The sequence below is a fragment of the Euleptes europaea genome, chromosome 21, assembly GCF_029931775.1.
Source record: "Euleptes europaea isolate rEulEur1 chromosome 21, rEulEur1.hap1, whole genome shotgun sequence".
NCBI classification, from domain to species: domain Eukaryota; kingdom Metazoa; phylum Chordata; class Lepidosauria; order Squamata; family Sphaerodactylidae; genus Euleptes; species Euleptes europaea.
This window is the reverse complement of record NC_079332.1, coordinates 18,972,729-18,993,081: the sequence shown is the minus strand read 5'-3', so window position 1 is coordinate 18,993,081 and position 20,353 is coordinate 18,972,729. Positions and strand designations below refer to the sequence as shown.

At 51.0% G+C, this 20,353-nt stretch overlaps 1 protein-coding gene across 1 annotated transcript in view; it reads left to right on the top strand.

The window, feature by feature from the left end:
• The window catches only part of CLEC16A (C-type lectin domain containing 16A), a 122,148-nt gene that overhangs the window by 44,199 nt on the left and 57,596 nt on the right, over nt 1–20,353 (top strand). The window contains exons 10-16 of the mRNA XM_056866272.1: nt 6,426–6,636; nt 8,367–8,481; nt 8,841–8,941; nt 14,444–14,566; nt 14,729–14,838; nt 16,660–16,704; nt 18,480–18,530. Coding sequence (XP_056722250.1) covers nt 6,426–6,636; nt 8,367–8,481; nt 8,841–8,941; nt 14,444–14,566; nt 14,729–14,838; nt 16,660–16,704; nt 18,480–18,530 — 756 coding nt within the window. The remainder of the gene's footprint in view (nt 1–6,425; nt 6,637–8,366; nt 8,482–8,840; nt 8,942–14,443; nt 14,567–14,728; nt 14,839–16,659; nt 16,705–18,479; nt 18,531–20,353) is intronic.

Sequence of the window (20,353 nt, the reverse complement as noted above, 5' to 3'; positions counted from 1 at the left end):
ACACAAATGTAAATACCCTGTTTTCTTTTTCACAAAAAAGGCTGGTGCCAAACAAGGTGCGGTGGACGGTCGGATGAAACCGCGAGCCAAGTTTTTGTCTAAAAACTCGCGGAGTACCGTTCGTTCTGTAGGGCTCATTGGGTAAATCTTACTTTTCAGCAGTTTGTCATCCTCCACCATCTCAATAGCACAATCAGTCCGGCGGTGGGGAGGTAAAACGTCACACTCCTGTACATTGAATACATCCGCAAAGTCCTGATATTCAGAGGGTTGGACTGGAGGGGTCCGAGGCAAGAGCAGGGGTTGGCGTGACTACGGTTTTGACGGCTATGTCATGTCGGTGTAATTCACACAACGGGCTATTAAACATTAAAGTCCCAGTGTTCCAGTCTATGGCAGGACTGTGTCCTTTGAGCCAATTTGCTCCTAACACCACAGCATATCTAACATAAAGCACGATAGTAAGGTTGATCTGTTCCCAGTGGTGGCCAATTCCCATTGCCACCCCATCTGTGTGATGATTTACTGCCCCCCCCCTCTGAAGTCACTGCCGTCCATCTGGGTGAACTGGACCGGAGCAGGTAAGGTACTGACTTTACCTGGAGTGCCTTAAAAGTGGTTTCATTTATTAACGAGCGGGCACATCCAGAGTCAATTAAGGCTTTCACTTGTAATTGAGGACCCTTTCTATAATGTTGTAATATGACATCTACATATACAGTCTCTTCCACTTCACTCACCATGAAGGGGGCTTCGGGTCTTACCCCGGACTTCGCAGGAATTTCTGCGGGGGTCTGTGGTATTGCCCCCTCTACCGCAGACCCAGTCCGTTTTTTGGCTGTTCGAGGGGAGACTCCAGATAAAGGGCAGGGGAGTTCCAGTGGTCACCCTCCTTGGAGGAAGCAGAGCTGATCTCTCCAGGGGCAGTAATTGTAATCCTGGACCCCGATGGGTCCGCTGGCGAAGGGTCTGTCGGCACCTCCCCGGCAAGCAGAGCTTGGGGTGCTTGTCGTCTCGGAGTGATGCTCCGCTCGACTGCAGCGCCTCTCCCTCGAGCGCGTCCCCTCCTGCGAGGAGTCCCCGCCGGCTGGGTTGAGGGACTCGACGATCCCTGACGTGATGGGCAGGCTGCTGCGAAGTGGCCCATGGCACCCCAAACGAGGCAGGCTCCCCTTTGAAATCGCAATGGTCCAGTGGGGGCCTCGGCGGGGCCTGAGGAGCGGCTGCTTTAGGAGGGTTTTTCTGGCTTCCCCCCTCCCTGGCCTGCCGTTGGGCAAGATAAATAAATTGGTGACTTTCCACCTCTTCTGCCAGTAAAATCCATTCTTCCGAGGTAGCTGGGTCTCGCTGCATGTATGCCCAGTTCAGAATCTCGGGATGTAATGCTGCTCTGAAGTAATGCACTCGGGTCGCCTCAGTCCAATCAATTATTTTATTAGCAAGTCTTTGGAACTCGTCTTCAAACTCACGAACTGAAGAGGATCCTTGCCGAAGTTGGAAGAGGGCCGCCTTAGCCTTCTCTCCCTTGAACAGATCCTCGAAGCGTCTTCTTAACGCTCGCATTAACTCATCAAGCGACCGTATGGAGCGGGCCCGGGTATCAAACTGGAGAACCATCCAATCTGTGGCTTTTCCAGCCAAAAGCGAAAAGACGAATCTTACTCGGCTGTCTTCCGTGGGGAAGGAATGCCCTTGTTCTCTCATGTAACTGTCCACTTGGTGTAGAAAACAGGGCAACGCATCCGCGGAGCCATCAAATGTCACTTGTAGAGGGGGTTGTTTCCACTGCACAACTGGGACCACAGGGGGTGGTGCTGGTGGTTGCCCTGGAGCTGGTAGTATTGGGGCTGGCTGCCCCTGCTGCCCTGGTTGCGGCTGCGCTGGTTGCCCCGGGACCGGCTGCCCTGGTAGTGCCGGGGCCGACTGCACCGGGGTTGGCTGTCCCGGTTGTCCCGGGGGTTGTTGGTTTGGGACAGGCGCCCCTTGAGTACGCTGAAGACGACCGTACTCACACATCACTAAGTCCAGTTGGTCCTGCATCTGGGCCATACGTTCCATTAGCTCTCGGTTTTGAAACCGCAAGGCATAGATTTTTTCCTCAGACCCCCCGGTCCGTCAGGCTTGGCTAACTCGGTAATTGGTATTCCAGTCGCCTTCCTCGACGTACTCAGTCTCCTCCTCCTCATACTCAGGAACCTCAGGAGCAAAGGTGAGCCGCTATCTGCGTGCTGCTTCCTGGGATAGTCCTGGTTCCAGGGAACCCCAGGAGAACAAAGGTAAAGACCAGTCCATCCCCCCGGTAATTTTTGACCGTGTGCCAGTCTTTGCTGTCGCTCGCACCCGAATGGCGGCCGCCTCCGCCAACAGTTCCTCCGCTCATCTTTGGTCAGCGAGCGCTCAGTCCGCCTTGATTTTGGTGACCGCGGTGGCCGTCACAATTGGTTCGGCCGTTTGCTCCAAAAGTAATTGGATCTCCTTATGTTGACCCAACAGCGGTTGGACCTGTTGAGCAGATCCGGGGAGGAAAGTCCAAACTCCGGGCTTAAAACTTTCTCAACTTCCACTACTGTCGCTGTGTCCAGCGGTAAGTCCATAAGGGCCAGGACTGTCCGGGCGGCAATACTCTGTGCTTCCCGGTGGCATACGGCGGGGTCCGGGACGGTTGGCAGAACGTTTCCCCCTCGAGCTTCCGCCATCAGGAAGTAGGACTCGAACCCCTGGACGGGGGCCGCCGACTCCTGTCATGGCTCGCTGAACGTCAGCTCAGACAACAACCGAGTTAGCAAGTCAAGATCCTCCTGCGCTAACCGGGTTTCCTCCAGTAAAAAATCCAAATCCAAAAGGTTGTCGTGGGCACGTATATCAGCGTCCTGGGTCCTCCAGGGGGTCGTCTCTGCCAGGTGACGGCACTGATCAGTCACCCGCCAAACCAGCCGGGTGGCCTCCGCGTCAGTCTGCAGCGTCTCCTCCAAGACGGCCTGCAGTAATCCGGGATCCTTGGGGAGCTCGTCTCGCTCCCCAAGCCGAGGAGACGAGTGTCCAGGCGAACCCTCCAGGGCTCCAGCCAAGGTCAGCAAGAAAACCAATGAAGACTGACTTGTGTCATAATGTGAGCTCTAGCCCTGCGGCAAACCCATAAACAGATTCCAGTAGACGGCAGGTCCACGAAAGCAGCTTTATTGATTAGACTCGACAGGTTACAGAAGCCATATTCAGAATGACACGTGAGGGGCAAGGGCAAGGCACTTGGCATATATGGAAAAGCAAAGGAGATAACCGGTAACCCAGGCAACCCCCCTCCCAGAGGCAGGAAGGAGTACTTGGCAATTCCCACACCAAAGGAATCAATGAAGTCTAAACACAGGAAGAGAACTGCAAAACAACACCTGGACGCGCAACCATGAACTGTCTTCATGGCCTGCTCCTAACAGTATGCAACAGCTGCCATCTGTGTGATTTCCTCATAATAAGGTACTACTTTGGAAAAAGCCACCCGACACCTGTAGAGGCTGCAGGCCACTACTGGCAAACGTGCTTCTGGATTAACTCTCCCTGCAAGGAGGCAGCCACTGTCCCCTGCTAGGGGTTGTGCAAAGAAAAGAAAATAGGTAAATTTCAGGTTCGGGTTTATTGGCCCCGATTTTTTTCGATAAACCCAGAATAAGCCAAATACCTATACCAGTAAATTTGTTTTTCAGCTTTATTTCTGGATTGACCGAAAAATTTGGGCCCATTATAGTCTATGGCAGTGATGGTGAACCTTTTAGAGACCGAGTGCCCAAACTGCAACCCAAAACCCACTTATTTATCGCCAAATGCCAATACAGCAATTTAACCTGAATACTGAGATTTTAGTTTAGAAAAAACAACTCATACATTCACATATTTTGCGTTAAAAGAAAAACACAATAACAGAGCTTTCAGTGATACAAACAACTTTTTATTGAAAGGTAAAAGTTTGCATTTGGCATGCATCTCTCCAGGACTCGTCCTCTGCTCAGCCACTGGACATTATTGCTAGGGTTGCCAGGTCTCCAGCCACCACCTGGAGGTTGGCAGCCCTAGTAGGGGAAGGGGGAGGGATGGAGAAAGGAAGGAACTGGGAGAGGAAAGAGAATGAAGGAACTGGGGAAGGAAGGAAGGAAGAAAGGGGGGAGGGACAAAGAAAGAAAGGAAGGAAGGAAAGGGAAGGAAGGTAGGAAGGAACTGGAAAAGGAAAGAGAAGGAAGGAACTGGGGAAGGAAGGAAGAAAGAAAGGGGGAGGGACAGAGAAAGAAAGAAAGAGAAAGAAAGGGGAAGGAAGGAACTGGAAAAGGAAAAAGAAGGAAGGAACTGGGGAATAAAGGATGGAAGGAAGGAAGGAAGTGTCCTGGGTTGGGCCTCAAGCCCCACCCAGGACTTGCTCCAGGATGCACACCCGAAGTTCTCCCCTCCCTTACCGGCAGCTCTGGGGAGGCGGCGAGGCGACAGCGTGGGATGGCGGAGACGTTGGGCCCCGGCGTGGCGGCATTGGGCACCTGCTGTCGGGGGCAGGGGAGGAGGGGGCGGCGAGAGCGAGGGCAAGCGCGCCAACACTTGTGACCCCACCAGCCTGTGGGCGACCTTAGGGGGCGGGGAGGGAGAAGGCAGAGGCCACGCAGCCACGCCCAAGCCGGAGGATTCGAGGGTGGCTCCGGCTACCCCACAAGCTTACTGCAGGAGTCAGGGACGAGCGCGAACGGGGGAGAGGGGGAGGACGGCGGGAGATGGCAGGCCTTTCTCCGGCGGACGCGCGGCTGTTGAGGGGCCGCCTGGCCCTCCACGAGCGCCCAGAGGAGGAGGAGGCGGGCGAAAACGGCAGGGGGAGAGGCGCCTGAGGAGGAGGACGATGGCGGCGGCGGCCTGGAGCTGGACTGCTGGGAGCCGCCTGAGGGGGACAAGGAGGAGGAAGGTGGTGAGGAGGAGGCCCCGCCTCGTTGCTGCTGGCCTCCCCGCCGCCTATCAGCTGTTGCGGGGCAAGAGGGGGGGGGGAAGAGGAAGAAGCCAGCCGCGTGCGTGCGAGGCAGGAAGCTGACCCGCCGACGCACGCACGGTGGGGGGGTGCTCAGCTGAGAGAGGGAGGGGCACAGACGACCCAGGAGGCCTTTTGGAGCTCACCCACGCGTGCCGGCAAAGAGGGCTACGCGTGCCGGAAGTGGCACACGTGCCATAGGTTCGCCAACACGGGTCTATGGGGATTTTTTTTTCAAGGATCCTGTGGGGGCATTTTTGGTGGTAGAGTCCCCATATTTGCAGCATAGCTGCAAGGGACTCTTCTTAGGTTGACACTGATGTTTGGTGACGGTTGGGACAGGGGGTCCGTATTTTGGGCCCGCAAAGGGTCGCCCCCATCCTCCAGGCATTTGTGAGCTGAGCTGCCCATCTGTTTTCAGTTTCAGAAGTTCAGCGTTGCCGAGGACTGGCGGAAAGAGCCGATTGGCAGGCTGGCTCCTCAAAGTCTGGGGCTCCATTCCTATTTGAGGAACATAGCATCCATGCAAATTCATTTCCAAACTGAGGAAAACGGCTTAAATGCAAGAAAAATAAGGCACAGAAAATATTTCTTGTTGTGGCAAATGACATCTTGTGAACGGTCCTTTATTGTAGTCATCAAAAATCTGATTTCAAGAGATGGTCACAGTTTGGGGAAACTCAGTGCGACCTTCAGTTTGAGAGCAGGTTTTCGGGGGGGGGGGTTTGATATCGGAGCCAGCCGAAGTCATGACCAAGGCAGCTCTTGTGAAGAAGATTGCTCATCTGCACAAGTGAGGAGTCTTCTTCAGAAGCCCAATAAGTAATTGTAGAATCTGGCGGTTTTTAGTTGGAGGGTATATCCCTCCGGACAGGACTGGTGAGGCCCGACTTTTAAATGCAAATCAGCCTGGTTGGTCAGCCCCAGTTGGCTCCAATTGCACAACCCCCGACCTCAAAAGGGCCCCAACTGTGAGGCCTTAACAAAACCAGTAAAAACAAAAAGATAGAAAAATGGGAGAAAGCACAGAGCCGTGCATCTGAGCAAAGGCGAATAGCTGAACCCGAAAAAACCGAATAATTATTCAACTTTTTCTGGAATCGCCTATTCGGCTTCAGGCAGATTCCCAGTTTTTGGTGTTCGGTAAATCCAAAACCCAAAAATGACTGAAATGGCTAATTATGGGTTTATTTTCAGTTCGGGTGTATCAATATGCACAACCCTATTCCCTGCCCCTTATAGAATTAGGAGTGCTTTTGCAACACTAAATTACAAGCTCAACATTCAGTGTGAACTCACCCCGAGTACCAGCCTCCTCCCCTGCACACACACACCTTTGAGCCATTGGTATACAGAAATGCCCTGGCCTAAATTCTGCTTTCTGAAGTTCTCCTGCCCAGCTGATGGGTCTTGTTTTGTTGTGTCCACATCTTAGACCAAGTCTGGCATCAGGTGCTTCATTAAACCTTCCGAGACATTGGAGCGATCACTGGAAATCAACAAGCACAAGGGACGGAAGCGGCTGCAGAAGAGGCCGAATTACAAAAACGTCGAGGAGGACGAGGAAGAAGAGAAGGCGCCCGAGGAAGGCCCAGAAGGTACGGAGGGTGCTTTCAAAGGTATCAAGCCAAGCAGAGAGAACGAAGGTGAGCGCGCCAGTCAGTGTGGGAAAACAAATGAAAGTGTCCAGTTCATGAGCTACCGCTTTCTGTTATGCATTTGAGTTATGCAGTTGGGGTTGTAATTTGTAGTTCAACGTAGCCATGATCTGGGAGAACCAGCCATGATCTAGTTCAAATCTCGCCTCGGCCACAACCCCCCCCCCCCGCCCACTCTCTCCCAGCCCTGCCCCCATCGGTAATATGTGGGGAAGAGTACTGCAGGACCTTGCAGGACTCTTGTGTGAATAGCAAGGCCTTTTGAAACCATCATATGACTGTTAGCCTGATCATCCTCTTCTGAAGAGCTGGCCTTCTTTCCCACACTTTGGTTTATTCTGGCTTTATTTCCTCACCTTGTCCTCATGTGCAAATTGTGTCTGGTAACCATCAACCTGTGTCTGCTACGCTGTTGTGTTGAGTTGTGGTTTGGGTGCTCTTTGTTTGTTGCTGCTGTTGACCTTCCTGAATGTTGTCATATTATTTATTATTTGATTTAATTCTTTTATACCCCACTTTTCTTCCCAATGGGCACCCAAAGCGGCTTACACCGTTCTCCTCTCCATTTGATCCTCACAACAACCCTGTGAGGTAGGTTAGGCGGAGAACATGTGACTGGCCCAATGAGTTTCCATTGCAAAAGTGAGGATTCAACCTTGGTCTTCCAGATACTAGTTCGGCACTTTTAACCACTGCACCATACTGTTTCTCATGTTTTCTTGCTGATAAGTAGATACCATACAGGTGTTCCTTTTCTCCTTGCTGTTCAAGAAGAAATGCAATGTAAAGAGTGTCCTAGAGAGCCAGTGTGTGTGGTGGTTAAGAGCGGCAGATTCTAATCTGGAGAACCGGGTTCACTTCCCCACTCCTCCACTTGAAGCCTGCTGGGTGACCTTGGGCCAGTCACAGTTCTCTCCGAACTCTCTCCGAACTGAGAGCCAGCGTGGTGTGGTGGTTTGGAGCAGTGGTTTGGAGCGGTCGACTATGATCTGGAGGACTGAGTTGGTTTCCCCACTCCTCCACGTGAAGCCAGCTGGGTGACCTTGGGCTAGTCACACTCTCTCAGCCCCACCTACCTCACAGGGTGTCTGTTGTGGGGAGGGGAAGGTAAGGTGATTGTAAGCCAGTTTGATTCTTCCTTAAGTGGTAGAGAAAGTAAGTGTATAAAAACCAATTCCTCTTCTTCTCCTTTGCCCACGTGGAGGCAGGCGATGGCTAACCACCACTGAATGTCTCTTGCCTTGAAAACCCTACAGGGTTGCCATAAGTCAGCTGTGACTTGATGGGAAAATCACACACACAAAGAGTATCATACATACAATGAACAATGCACAAAAAGGTTTTTTTTAGAACATTAGATGACAGTGCAATAAGAGCATTATAAGACATGCAACCGGAAGCAGTTCTAGGAAGATCGTTCAGAGGGCAGCAGCCTTGTTGGCCTGCAGTAGAAGAGTGAGATTTGGGTCCAGCAGCACCTTAGAGACCGACAAATTTTGGGGGTATCAGCTTTCGAGAGTCAAAGTCCCCTTCATTAGCAAAGGGAGCATTGACTCTCAAAAGCTCATACCTCAAAAATCTTGTTGGTCTCTAAGGTGTTGCTGGACTCGAATCTAGCCGTTGTCCCCCTGTGGATCACGATAGACCCCTGGCCCCCTCTTGCTCCGTGCCATCAGTGCACCGAGTTTAAAATTCTGTTCTTTGCCGCTTCCTTGCAGAAATCGAGATGGTGATCATGGAGCGGTGCAAACTGTCTTCTGCGAAAGAGCAGAACATAACTGACGAGGAAAAGACGGCGGCTGCATCTGGCGCTGCAGCGTCGAACTGGAACAGGTACGGGGAGAGAGTGACCGCTCTTCACAGTCTTCTCCATGCTCAGCCTGATATAAGATGGTGCTAGAAAGTTCTTGAGTTCTAGCCCAAGGGTTGGTGTTTAAATTGTTCATTTATTTAGTTTGTTTATACCCCACCTTTCTCCGCAGAGGGACCCAACTAACTGACACAGTTGGGGAGAATAGCTGGGTATAAATGAACAAAATAAATGAACACATTCTACTAAGAAGTGCAGCCTGCCCCCACTCAAGGCGTCTCGGTGCAGTTTCCACTGCATCTCTCGGGGACTGCTCCGTTTTCTCGGTAGCAAGTGGTAGAGCAGCGATGGCAAATTCTGAAGCATCTGTTTTCTTCCTCAGGCCCTTTCTGGGATTGGTGTACAATGCCGTGGAGTGTGCTGAGGATGATTACTACGCTCTGTTTGTGCTGTGCCTTTTGTATGCCATGTCACATAACAAAGGTAAGATTTCTCTGTTTCAGGAACCTTCTGAATGCTCCCTCACCTTCTTGCTCTCTGGCTCCCAGTACAATGAGCAGAAACCTCTAGGACAGGGGTTCCCAACGGGGTGCCCACTGACACCTCTCCTGTCACCTGCCAAGTGTTTTGGCCAGGTGGGGCTTTTGAAGAGCTGTCACTTAGGCAGGGAGCTGTTCCAGTTGGCGGCAGAGGATCATAGGACTCGCAAGAATGGGTTTAAATTGCAGGCGGAAAGGTATTAGGAAAAATTTAACTAAGAGTTATTCAACAGAGGAATCTCCTCCCTAGGGAGGTGGGTGAGGCGCCCCACTCTCTGTCAGTCTTCAAGCAGAGGCTGAACAAACACTTGTCAGGGATGCTCTAGGCTGATCCTGCACTGAGCAGGAAGTTGGACTAGATGACCTCTATGGCCCCTTCCAACTCTTATGATTCTATGCCCAGCAAGGTTTCTGTTTGGCGATTGGAAATTTGATTGGCTGTGCGGGTTTTTTTTTTTTAACGTTGCTTTGGCAGCGGCTGCCACCGCAGCACAAGAATCTTCACTGTGGGATTGAAGGTAAGCTGCAGCATCCAATTTGTGGCTCTGCCCACTATGCCATGTCAGAATTCCAAAGGCGCCTGCAGGCTCAGATAGGCTGGGCCCCCTCTTCTAGAATCTGGTCCCTTAAAAAAAAAAATTATGCTGCGCTATATGAACTAAGTTGTTCCAGCTAGTGAATTGCTTGTGTGCGTGGCCCCCCCTCTCAGGTGTGCGCAGTGGCAAACAAGAGTTTGCAGCTGGTAGAATTTGGAGTGGTCCTCCAGTGCAGTTGCTTGGCTTACTTTGCCTTTCTGTATAATGAAGAGGCGCCTCCACAAATGGCATTGTTGCTCTCATTGTGGTTGTGTGAACTCTTTCCCAGGGAGGGAAACGGGTGACCATGGGCATGCTTCCCCCCCCCCCGCTTGTGCAGCAGCAGGGGGCTCATCTTAATGGATGGGGAAGGGTTGAGAACTCTGCCAAGCCTCCCCCCCGACTCCCCGAATGCTGCATGGCTCCTGTCTCTGTTCCCCGGTAGGGTCTTTAAAAGAGTATCTGATCATCCTTCACGTCGGTCTGGAAGGAGAGAACAGACCTCTTCCTAGCTGTGGTGCCGCCGGGCTGGAAGTCTGTGTCCACACTGCAGGGCTCAGCAAGAAGTGTGTGCTGCTTTGAACATTTGGAAAAGCATCCTATAAACGCGTAAAATAATTGACCGGAGAAGCTAGGACCCAGGGGAGGCTGCGGTCTAGATGAGAGGCTTGGCAAGTCCAGTGACCAGAGCTCCCGGCATTTCTCATGTGTGCACAGGGCAACTTTGGATTGGGGCTGAGGCGCAGGGGTTTGTCTCTCCCTCTCCCCTCGCGCTGATTTCCCGTCTGAAGCCGCTCCTGGGAGCAATTTCACATGAATACAGGCAGATTAAAGGTCTTTCACATCACCTACTTGCCTGGTCCCTTTAACTGGAGATGGCGGGGATTGAACCTGGGACCTTCTGCTTGCCAAGCAGATGCTCTGCCACTGAGCCACAGCCCCTCCCCACATTGGGAAGGGACTGCAGGGGTCCCCCCTCACTCGACAGCCCTGATCCACATTGGGGGCCCACATGGTGGGATTGATTGTATTTTTGAAAAGCACGCTTTGGGCGCTCCAGCCAGAGGGCTCCCGTTGTCTCGTCTAGTTTGGCCCAGAGTGACGTTAAAAGGGTGTGTGTGCAGTACTGAAGGCGGCTGACGGGTTCTCGTTGCTGCCTCTGAGGGTGCCCGTGGAGTGTCTGCCAGGGCTGGCGGGGACACAGGCTTCATGTATCAGCTAGTTGGGCACAGGCTTCATGTTTCAGCTAGTCGGCCTCTGGAGGCTCTGGAGCATCCCTCAGAATTGCAGCCGTGTGTCGGCCCGAGGCTTCAGATGACGGACGTGGCCCTCTGGCCTTCCCGAGTGATTCTCATTAGCCACAACAGCAGCCTGCAAAGGAACTTGCAGATCTGTATCAATTGTTAAGAGCTAAACAAAACAAAAAAATGGATTATTCCAGCTCTACATGCTTGAAGAGTATGCTCTGCTGTGTTCTTAAGTATCCTTCTTCCTCTGTGAACTCCACCATATTTCAGTAATTTAACAGTCCTGGGATTCCAAAGAGCCTTTATGCTTGCTCGTCTGAACGCCATGCCTTCAGTGGTGCTAAATGGAAGATTTGGAAATGTACCCTACCCCAAAAGACTTTGCTCATGTAATATGAAGAAAATTGATACGCTTTCTCACATGATGCTGGGGTGTTCCCCTTTCAAACTCCAACGTGACCAATGGATGATAAAGAAGAAGAATCACTCCTACTTTAATGAAATTACCTGCCACTGTAACAGCTGATAAAATAGTCCCCTTTTTGCTGGTGGATAGAGATCCAAGTATAGCATTGGCAGTGGCCACGTAACTCCCCATTAAACTGCTCAAGACCTGTGGGTCGAGGGAGCTTGGAAGGAAAAGGAAAGGAACTTGCAGAAGCCGAGCTGGATCTTTTTGGTGCCTGGCGGTGGCTGGGGAGGCCTCCAACCTGCTGCTTTTTAGAAAAACGAAAGACAGAATCTGCTAGCAAAACTTAATTGGGTTAGCTGGCGCAAAACAGGTTTCAAGAGCCACCAAAGTCTGCTGGGATGAAGACGGGGGGGTTGACCTCCTCCCCCCTTTCCTTGTGAATATAAAAGGGAGCAACAAATCACATGTATCGCAAGCGCCGGTGGCTCCCTTGTGAAGCAGAGCGCGAAAGGAAAAAAGGACCCTAGTCCTCATGTTACCAAAGGTATTTCACAAGGCATAGAGGCCATTTGCGCACGGGAGGTTTTTCCTTGGATTTGCCGCTCTCTAGGTGCACCTTTTCCCCATCTGAATTCTCAGAACTCTGCATGGGGGCTTATTTTTGAGTTTTGAGAATTCGGATGGGAAAAATGTGTATCTAGAGAGCGGCAAACCCTCCCATGCATAAATGGCCAAAGTCAGTGGGAGCCAAACCGGGCATACCAGCCGGCAGTCCCCAAACACAAAATTCCGGTTTGAAGACATTCTCATCCTGAAGTCCTTCTCTTTGTCAGCTAAAGTCAGCCTTTCCCCAAACAGACAGAGAATGTGGATGTCAGCACTGGTTCTCTGAACATTGCAAAGCAGAAGTCTCCAATCATACCTTTTCGATACGAGCATTCGTATCCACTGGATTTCTCATTGTGGAAGACGCCTGTAGTGTGTTACAGCCACAGAAGCTTGGATATTAATGGGAGACTTCCAGGAAATCAGAGAGTGGGTATATAACTCCTCCATGCACGGAGGGGAGCCGTGAACCCTCCTGCCCTGGAAGATCTGAGTGGAGGGGCCGGATCTTCTGGCAAACTGCAAAAATTCCTTTTGTCACCGTGATGAATTGGGGCGTCAGACTCCCAGGAGCAAAATTGTGCTGAAATGACGACTCTTTGGTGTCCATCGCTTGAAATGATGGCAAACGGAGTGTGCTTTTTAATGCGAGCAGGGTGTTTTTAATGAAGATTCGCCTGTCGGTGCCAGATTTCAGAGGGAGCCGGGCCAGTATTGGCTCAATAGGGCACAGCTGCCTCTGTGTCTTAAAACCTCAGATCTTCCAATTTCCCCGTTCCTTGTCGCCCCCCGAAATGAGTTTCCAACTGAGCTTGCTTTTTCTCTGGTAGCCCCGCTATTAAAAAAGGGTGATTATTAGCTGATGGATATTAAGGAAAACTAGCAGCTTGTAGGATTCGAGTCTTGGAAGAAAAAGAAGTGGGTATTTGCTCTTTTTCTCTCGATACTTCAGTCCTCTTCTGAATGTGCTGAAATGTTCAAGCCAAGGAAAACTCTGAACATCCAATGAAGCTGATGATTCAGGATGGACAAAAGGAAATACTTCTTTTTATGCAGCAATTGATTTAAAATGTGGAATTTGCTGCCAGAGGATGTAGTGATGGCCTCAGGCATAGACAACTTTAAACTGGGATTAGACAGATTCATGGAGGAGAGGTCTATCAGGGAACCTCCATGTTCAGAGGCAGTCAGGCTCTGAATCCTACTGCCAGGAGGCAAACTCAGGGGAAGGAAAGCCTTGGCCTCTGTGCCTTGTTGTTGGCCCTGCGGAGGAGCTGGTTGGCCACAGCGTGAGATGGGATGCTGGACTAGATGGACCCTGGCTGGTCTGATCCAGCAGGACTCTTCTGAAGTTCTTCTCAGAGGAAGGCCTCGGCCTCTGTGCCTTGTTCATAGAATCCTAGAGTTGGAAGGAACCTCCAGGGTCATCTAGCCCAATCCCCTGCATAATGCAGGAAATTCACAGCTACCTCCTCTCCCATCCCCAGGGACCCCTACTCCATGCCCTGAAGATGGCAAAAAAAAAATCTCCAGGATCTCTGGCCAATCTGGCCTGGAGGAAAATTGCTTCCTGGCCCCAGAGTGGTGATTGGCATTTCCCTCGGCACATAAGAAAGGGCCATGAGGGCCAAACACTGACACATCCCTTCCTGCCCTCCCTCTCATGATCTGCCTAAGTCCACAGAATCAGCCTTGCTGACAGGTGGCCATCTAACATCTGCTTAAAAACCTACAAGGAAGGAGAGCCCACCACCTCCCGAGGAAGCCTGTTCCACTGAGGAACTGCTCTGACTGTGATGTCTAGACAGAAACTCTTTGGATTTAATTTCAACCCGTTGGTTCTGGTCGGACCTTCTGGGGCAACAGAAAGCAACTTGGCACCCTCCTCTCTATGACAGCCCTTCAGTTACTTGAAGATGGTTCTTATATCATCTCTCAGCAGCTCTAAAAGCCCTAAGTATAGAGGCTTCCTCTGAAAGGGTCCATAACGTTCCATGGGGGCAACGGGGACCAAGCGCACGTCCTGAAGGGGGTCGTCCAGAGTGCCAGGACAATCATAGAATCATAAAACTCCTCTCAGTCTTCTCCTCTTCAGGCTAAACATACCCAGCTCCTTCATCCTTTCCTCATAGGACTTAGTCTCCAGACCCCTCACCATCCTTGTTGCCCTCCTCTGGACACGTTCCAGCTTGTCTACATCTTTTTTAAATTGTGGTGCCCAAAACTGAACACAGTACTCTAGTTGAGGTCTAACCAAATCCCCTTCCTGTATTAGGGCTTCGAGTTCTTCCTGCTTGTTTCCCATACTCTGCGATTAGTGTACAGACATCGGAATCCATGGTTTATGTGCCCCATGGTTTTCGTTTCTGTACTTACCTGTGAGTTTGTTTCCTTGCATACATGCCACTCCCTGCAAATCTTTATTGTTCTCGTCTCCAGGTATTGTCAGCATACAAGGCTTTAAGTTGTTGTCTCACTCCCCCATAACATTTAGTTTAAAGCCCTCCCGATCAGGTTTGCAAGGCTCTCACCAAACACATTTTCTCGGGGGTCTGTCTCGGCGATCGGATGGCCGATGGCGACCGACGCTTCTCCTTGCTTTGCAGGAATGGAGCCGGTGACGCTGGAGCGGATTCAGCTCTCTCCGCTGGACACAAAGGGGGAGAACACTTACAACCCGGTCCTCGCGGAAAAACTCATCCGGATAATGAGCTCCGCTGCTCAGCCAGGTAGGCCGAGGGCTCCTGGTCAGGCGATCTGGTTGTGTGAGTCAGGGGGACATTGCCACTGCCCTAAGAGGGCGATGCCACGCGGCAGCCAAACCACCATAATGGGCATTCTGCAGTCAGGTCTTTACCTAACTCTTTTTTCCTTTTGCCTCCTCTTTGTAGACGGAAGGATCCGTTTGGCCACTTTGGAGCTTGGCTGCTTGCTGTTGAAGCAACTGGTTGTGTCCAAGCATGGTAGTATTATAAAGGATGTTCACCTAGCCTGTCTGGAAGTGAGTGTGGTTTTTTGTTTGTAATTTTTTTTGGGTTTTTTTGTAATCTTGTAATTTGTTGTTGTGGCTCCAGGTTTGCTCAGACATGAACCTGCCTTCTACTGAATCAGACCATCAGGGTCAGTTTTGTCTACTCAGACTGGCAGCGGCTCTCCAGGGTCTCAGGCAGAGGTCTTTCCCATCACCTTTTACTTGATTCTTTTAACTGGAGACGCCAAGGATCGAACCCAGGACCTTCTGCATACCAAGCAGATTCTCTACCACTGAGCCACGGCCCCGCCCCTGAATGGAACTCTCACATGTAGCTGCCTTCTTCTGAACCTTCTGGGCATGGAGTAGGGGTCACTGGGGGGGTGGGAGAGGCAGTTGTGAATTTCCTGCATTGTACAGGGGGTTGGACTAGATGACCCTGGTAGTTCCTTCCAACTTTATGGTTCTGTGAATCAGACCTTTGGTCCATCAGTGTCAGTCTTGTCTAGTCAGACTGGCAGCAGCTGTCGAGAGTTTCAGGCAGATAAAGTCCTTTCACATCACCTTCTGCCTGGTCCTTTTAACTGGAGATTCCGGGGATTGAACTGGGGACCCTCCGTATGCCAAGCAAATGCTCTGCCACTGAGCCACCTCCTCTCCCAAAATGATTCAAGTTGGAACAAGCTGGAACGTGTCCATAGGAGGGCAACAAAGATGGTGAGGGGTCTGGAGACCAAGTCCTATGAGGAAAGGTTGAAGGAGCTAGGTGTGTTTAGCCTGGAGAGGAGAAGACTGAGAGGGGATATGATAACCATGTTCAAGTACTTGAAGGGCTGTCATATAGAGGATGGTGCTGAGTTATTTTCTGTTGCCCCAGAAGGTCAGACCAGAACCAACAGGTTGAAATAAAATCAAAAGAGTTTCCGTCTAGACATTAGGAAGAATTTTCTAACAGAGCAGTTCCTCAGTGGAACAGGCTTCCTTGGGAGCTGGTGAGCTGTCCTTCCCTGCAGAGGCTAGATGGCCATCTGTCAGCAATGCTGGTTCTATGACCTTAGTTAGATGATGAGAGGGAGGGCATCTTGGCCATCTTCTGGGCATGGAGTAGGAGTCATGGGTTTTGTGGGGGAGGTAGTTGTGAATTTCCTGCATTGTGCAGGGAGTTGGACTAGATGACTCTAGAGGTCCCTTCCATGATTCTATGACAAATATTTCACATCTGAGTGTTGATCCAGAGTGACTTTGTCAAGCAGAGAGTGTGGGTTCAGGATGGGGGTTCGTGAATTACTACACCCAGGTACACTCATGGAAGGTCCTTGTGCTGAGCCACCCTGTTGGCTCCTCTGGCTTATTGGGGTCTTCTCGGACGCAAGTCTTTGGCTGTGACAGCATGTCTTCAGTGATGGCACAATTATTGCTCTCTGGACATTCTTGGGCCTGTCTTGTCCACACGAGATAACCCAGTTATGAGTTATTGCTATAGTGTTGTAGAGGCAGTGTTGCGTAATGGTTAGAGTGTTAAACTCTGGCCCTAGAGACCCAGGTTCAGATCCACCACTGTCACGGAAGCTCACTGGGTGTCCTTGGGCCAGTTACGCACACTCTTTTCCTCATAAGGTGGTTGTGAGGAGAAAATGGTGGAGGGAAAAATGCCGTCAGATGCTTTGGGCCCCCATGGCTGAGAAAAGTGGGGTGCAGATTGAATTAAGTACATTGTGCAATATCCCACCATGCCCGAGTGACCGCCCTTGAGCAGAGGTCTCTCTCTGCCTTTCTAACCCGACGTCCGTATGTTTTCCGTTTGATGAGATTAAGCGTACTCTGAACTCAGACGTTTGTTGTTCTTTACAGGGTGCAAGAGAAGAAAGCGTTCACCTGCTCCGGCGTTTTTATAAGGTATTCTCTTGCTTAAAGTGTCCCCGACCGCCTAACAGAAGGGAAGGTAGAGAGAGCAGTCCTTATGAGAGCATTCAGGTCAGCCACAGGAGAAGATTTGCAGTTGAATGTGGGGGGGGAGGTATGTGTGGATCTGTCTCTGGTGTAGTGGCACAGAACCAACCTCGTAGCTTGGCTGATATGCAAGGTGCTTCTTTCACCAGAGTAGATCCATCAGTGTAGTGGCCATGAACCCACAGATATTCAACCAGCCCCAATTTTGTAGCCAGTTTTTGAGAATTCTGTTCTGTGGAGCGTGGCCTGGCAAAGCCAGCGTGGTGTGGTGGTTAAGAGTGGCAGATTCTAATCTGGAGAACCGGGTTCAATTCCCCACTTTTCCAGGTGAGCGGCGGACTCTAAACTGGAGAACCGGGTTCAATTCCCCACACCTCCACATGAGCGGCAGACTCTAATCTGGAGAACCAGGTTTGATTCCCAGCTCCTCCACACGAGCGGCAGACTCTAATCTGGTGAACCGGGTTGGTTTTTCCACTCACATGAACACATGAAGCGGCCTTATACTGAATCAGACCCTCGGTCCATCAAAGTCAGTATTGTCTACTCAGACTGGCAGCTGCTTTCCAGGGTCTCAGGCAGGGGTCCCTTTAACTGGAGATGCCAGGGATTGAACCTGGGACCTTCTGCATGCCAAGCAGATGCTCTACCGCTGAGCCACGGCCCCTCCCACACATGTAGTCTGCTAGGTGATTTTGGGCCACTCACAGATCTCTCCGAACTCTCTCAGCCCCACCCACCTCACAAGGTGTCTGTTGTGGGGAGGAGAAGGGAAGGTGATTGATTGTAAGCCGCTTTGAGACTCCTTAAAGGTAGAGAAAAGTAGGGTATAATAACCAACTCTTCTTGTTCTTCTGCACTCCATCCTACAGAAAAGCATGCTGTGTGGCATTGCGCGCTGCAGCTGGGCCGGCCATGGGAAAACAGCCGTGGCTTTCCCAGAGCCATGGCAGACACGGTGTGTCCACCGCTCCTGGGTGGAGAAAAGCATCCCCCTTCCCCAGATCGCATGCCCGCCACTTGGTTTCCTCTAAAGTGGTGGTAGGGCAGGCTTGGGCACGAGGTGGCCCTAAAGGTGTCCCCTCTGGAATGTGGGGGAGGGCACCATGGGCAGGACAACTTGGCTGGGCTCACGTGAAGTTGTCAGCCACACACGTGCACGGCAGCACTACGACAGAGTTGGCGTATGTGCAATAGCCCCAGAGTGCAGCTGCCATCACAGGCATCTTGGCAGCAGCCTGTGTGGAGGTGCCAGTTTGAGCCTGGCGCACATGCCACGTGGCACCCGGCACTTCTCCGGCAGCGGCCTCGAGTTGATGCCTTCCTTTTTTGAAATTCCTGGAAGCCACTAGGAGGAAAACGGGCGTGTGGTTTCTCAGGCATTTAGGCAGCGGACTTCAAAAGCAGTGCCGGTGGTTAAGGTCATATTTTCCATATGGGGCAAATCAGAGGGGCAAAAGAGAACCCTGCCTTAAAGGCCTACAACCGAAAAAGAAAAACTGAGGAAGAAAAACTCTTGTCACTTAATCTGAAGTTATTCATGTCAAGACTCAGTTAGTGTGGTCCAGAGGAGTTCTTCCAGGAATGTAGGTTGGCGGGCGATTAAACGTGCCGTTCCTCGAGGTGTTGGGGCCACTGTTTAATGAGAAACAGACTGCTCACAGAGACGGCTGTCTTATTTTCTTTAGAATCATAGATTCTTGGTTTTGTTTTCTTTAAAGGGAGAAGAAATTTTTCTGGATATGTTTGAGGACGAATACAGGAGTATGATGGTAAGTAATGTGTAAATGTCTAGAGCTGTAGAGGGACGGGCAAAACTGGAACATCAGTGTGAATTGTCTTGGGGTATTGTTTCAAGCTTGTGGACTAATGGCTGCTTTGTCCAGATTCCATCGGGATTGCTGAAGCACACGACAGCTTGTTTAAGTTACAGAATGAAAGTGTCATAGTAAACACATAGTAAGGGATCTGCCAGCGTGGTCTTGGCTACTGTTCTTTGCCAGGTGGGAGAGTTTCCAAGTTGGCAAAGCTCAGCTGCCCAGATTGATTCCCAGAAAAAGAAACCAGGACCCTGCTCACAATTCAAAGAATTGTGCAACTAGGTTACATCATGTGGCCGGGGAGGGAGGATGGGTAAATATTTCTCAGATAGCAAGACACCTTCCCCTTTTAACATGAGCAGACTTTGGAAAGTGGTCAGCCTTCCAGGGGAGGGGTCTGCCATTACAGTTGTAAAGAGTGGCATTAAACCAAGGCCTCAGGCATGCAAGCAGCAGGTGTACAGAATCCTTCCTCTGCCATCTGTAAGAAATGAGAGCACAAGAGGCAGCTGAAGAAGAAGGAGTTGGTGGTTTTTATACACTTGGTTGGTGGTTTATAACACTTAAGGGAGAATCAAACCGGCTTACAATCACCTTTCCCCCCTCACAACAGACACTCTGTGAGGTAGGGGGGGTTGAGAGAGCTGTGACTAGCCCCAGGTCACCCAGCTGGCTTCGTGGAAGAGTGGGGAAACAAATCCAGTTCACCAGATTAGCCTCCGCCGCTCATGTGGAGGAGTGGGGGAATCGAACCCCGTTCTCCCGATCAGAGTCCACCACTCCAAACCACCGCTCTTACACTGTGTCATCATTACTTATAATTGTAAAATTATTTGTAATTTCTCAATTTCTGAATCAGTGGTAATTAAAAGCTCATATTTGTCTGCTGAATTACGAGCAGGCATCTGAAACGGACACATTTTGACACCTGGAGAGAGCCCTGAGAAACGGGGGTTCCGTTCAGGCGTTGCCTGTCTTTGCCCGCTAGGGTTGCCTTTGCTGCGCCCCTGGGCCTGTTTCACGAAGTGTGCCAACGTGCAGTGAAGCAGTATGCAGTGCCCGGCGGATGGAGCTGGGCCAGCAGCAGCACAAATCTGGCCAAGAGATGGAAAAGCAAGAGGGAGGGGAGCAAGAGGAGTAGAGTGTGGATGGGTCACCCTGGGCAGGGCATTCTGTCAAGGGTGGCGCCACTGCAGAGGGAGGTGTGTGTGTCCCCATCCTAGTGGGCACATGAGACAGGACCTTTTTGGTGGCAGCCCCCTGATTATGGAACAGCCTCCTCGGGGAGGTGTGCCTGCCCCCCCCCTCACTTTCGAGCTTCAGGAATCAGTTGAAGTCAGCTTTATTTAGGGCTGCATTTGACTGATTTAGTTTTTATTTATTGGCAGTCCTAATAGGAGATTCTGAATTGTGGTCTTTGACATGTTTTTGACCATTGTTGTTTTATTTACACCGTAAGCCATCTTGAGTTCCATAAGGTTAGAAAGGCAGCTAAAAAGTGTTTTGAATAAATAAAACAAATAAATCCTCCTTTCTGGGACGGAAGCCACCCTGGGCCGGGTGACCATAGGGTTCCATGTAACAACCTGTGGAGAACAGCCACAGTGTGTGTGTGTGGGGGGGGGTCACAGTTCTGGTCACCACACCTAAAAAAGGGTATTGCAGAGCTTGAGAAGGTGCAGAAAAGAGCAACCCAAATGATCAGGGGACTGGAGCAACTGCCCTATGAGGAGCGGTTAAAACACTTAGGGCTGTTTAGAATCATAGAATCATAG